Here is a 2594-nt window from a genome sequence, read left to right on the forward strand (position 1 = left end):
GTAATGTAGGGTATATAAACATAAAGTGGAGATAAGACAGTCATGAAGACGGCACGACAAAGCCTATTCCCCCTCAGGAGACTGAAAAGATTTAGCATGGGTCCTCAGATCCTCAAAAAGTTCTACAGCTGCACCATCGAGAGCATCCTGACTGGTTGCATCACTGCCTGGTATTTGTAACTGCTCGGCCTCCGACCGCAAAGCACTACAGAGGGTAGTGAGTACGGCCCAGTACATCACCGGGGCCAAGCTTCCTGCCGTCCAGTACCTCTATAGCATTTCACTGTAAGGTCCACACCTGATCGGCGCTTGTGACAAATAACATTTGATTTGATTTGAATTGGAGAAAATGTACCTTTTCTCTCATCTCTAACGATCAGTAAGGCTGAAGGACAGGCTAGCTGGGCACAGCAACATCCAATCCCGTATTACATTACATCATGCTTTCTTTAATTATTTGTTTATCCAACCGTTTGTTTGTGTGTGTGTGTGTGTGTGTGTGTGTGTGTGTGTGTGTGTGTGCGTGAAGAGAGATCCTGGGGAGGGGAGTGTCTGTCAGTAACACAGGGATAAATAGAGAGGCAGAGCTCAGAGTTTGTCAGAAGGCGGACCTGACAGGGTCACACACAGGACCAAGCAGGAGAAGGACCTCAGCATTTTTACCTTTTATTACGAATGGAGAAACATGAAGATATTCAATACTGTTTTCAAGACGGAAACTCTTCTTGCAGAAAGGTTTTGCTATCGACATCTATCTACATAACACTGTACATCTTCTTCTCATTGATTTCAGCAGTTACAGTATTTTTGAACGTACTGGTGATCATCTCCATCTCTCACTTCAAGCAGCTCCACACTCCAACCAACCTGCTCATCCTCTCTCTGGCTGTGTCAGATCTCCTGGTGGGACTGATTGTGATACCAGTAGTGACTGTAGCAATAATGGAATCATGCTGGGGTTTTGGGAAATATTTCTGTGCGTTTCATGCCTACATTGCTTGTTTATGCACTTCTTTATCTCTGGGTAATTTGGTCTTGATATCTATTGACCGCTATGTTGCTGTGTGTGATCCCTTATTGTACCACTCTAAAATAACAATAACAGGAACTATCTGTATTATATCCATCACCTGGTGTTGTTGTATCATATACGATGCTGCTATTATAAAAAACTTTGTAAATGTACAAATACCCAGTAGGTGTTTGACAGAATGTGTTATTGTTGAAGGAATAACATGGGTTAATATAATTTACATTGTATTTATAATGGTTGTCCCATGCTGTATTATTATAACACTTTATTTGAAAATCTTTGTGGTGGCCAGATTACAGGCCAGAAAGATATTTTCTAAAGAGAATGCCAATGTGTTTGATGTTAAAACTGTACAGGCGAATAAGTCTGAGAGAAAAGCAGCAAAAACTCTAGCTATTGTTGTTTTCAACTATTTAATTTGTTGGATTCCATCTCTATTAATTTTCTTTGTTTTTTCTGTTTTAGGTGATCATTTAATAGCATATTTCACCAGTTATCTCGCACTTGTTAATTCCTTAATTAATCCAATAATTTATGCTTTCTTTTATCCATGGTTCAAAGTGACAGCTAAACTTATTTTAACTTTGAAGATAAGACGTTTATAGTTCCTATAATATGATTCACTAATTCGGCAAACATAGGTTTGATATAGTTTTGTTCTACAATTGTTGTAATTATTTAATGTTACAATACTGACATAACTTATCTCAGTGTTGTCATGATTGATACATGTGGTGTTGATACAGAATGATTTGGCTGGATTGGATTGGAATGAATTGGAGATGGCATAAGAAGGCATAAGCTTGTTTTATAAAGGACATTGTAGTCATTGTGTGTCAAGTCTGTCGTTGTTCCGTGTTACTTATTGACAAATAGTATGTAAGTGTTCTCATAGTACATTTTGAGGACGTCATGAATCATTCTATATGTTGTTTAACATCTCCCTCTAGTGGCTCAATTGTGACACAACGTTTTCATCAAGTGCAGTAAAGTTGAAATGTACAATACTGCATGATATCAGATAACGTACAGGTCTAAATAACTTCTGTATTGTGCAAGCAGTTGATGGTAAAATGTAAAAATATGCAATATGGGTAACACTTTATAATAACATTCAGTAATAAACCATTTGTAAGGCATTTCCAGTTTGCTCACCATTTAATATTAGGCCACATTTGTGAAATGTTACTAAGCTAGGTATTCTCACATTTATAAATAACTACTACAGTATATACATTAATTATTCAACACAACAGTGCAGGAGACCACAGCAGACACTTCAACCTCAACATACTGGGTATGCACAGCAGTACCACTACTCTCACTACATCACTGCTGCCAGGTCAGGGGTCACACCAGAGCAGCTCTCTCAGATACTGTTTACTCTGAATGAATATAGAGAGTGGGTAACACACTAAATAGTTCAAAATGGATTAGTAAATAGTTTATTCATCATTTATTTATCATTACTCCCATATTTTTTTTTGTAAGCTAGTTTTTCACACATTTTTAAACAACGTTTATATTATGTAATAATGATTCAGAAGATCATTCATCAGAT

At 37.4% G+C, this 2594-nt stretch overlaps 1 protein-coding gene across 1 annotated transcript; it reads left to right on the plus strand.

Moving 5' to 3' along the window:
* The first annotated feature begins 553 nt into the window (after positions 1 to 553).
* On the plus strand, positions 554 to 1638 carry LOC139538257 (trace amine-associated receptor 13c-like). The gene has a single exon (XM_071340106.1). It carries the CDS (start codon positions 676 to 678, stop codon positions 1636 to 1638), a length of 963 nt encoding a protein of 320 aa, XP_071196207.1. The 5' UTR covers positions 554 to 675.
* Positions 1639 to 2594: the final 956 nt, after the last annotated feature.

The sequence above is a fragment of the Salvelinus alpinus genome, chromosome 14, assembly GCF_045679555.1.
Source record: "Salvelinus alpinus chromosome 14, SLU_Salpinus.1, whole genome shotgun sequence".
NCBI classification, from domain to species: Eukaryota; Metazoa; Chordata; class Actinopteri; order Salmoniformes; family Salmonidae; genus Salvelinus; species Salvelinus alpinus.

Excerpts from the sequence above, each read along its gene's own strand:
- LOC139538257 (XM_071340106.1), top strand. The coding sequence starts at position 676 with ATGGAGAAACATGAAGATATTCAATACTGTTTTCAAGACGGAAACTCT.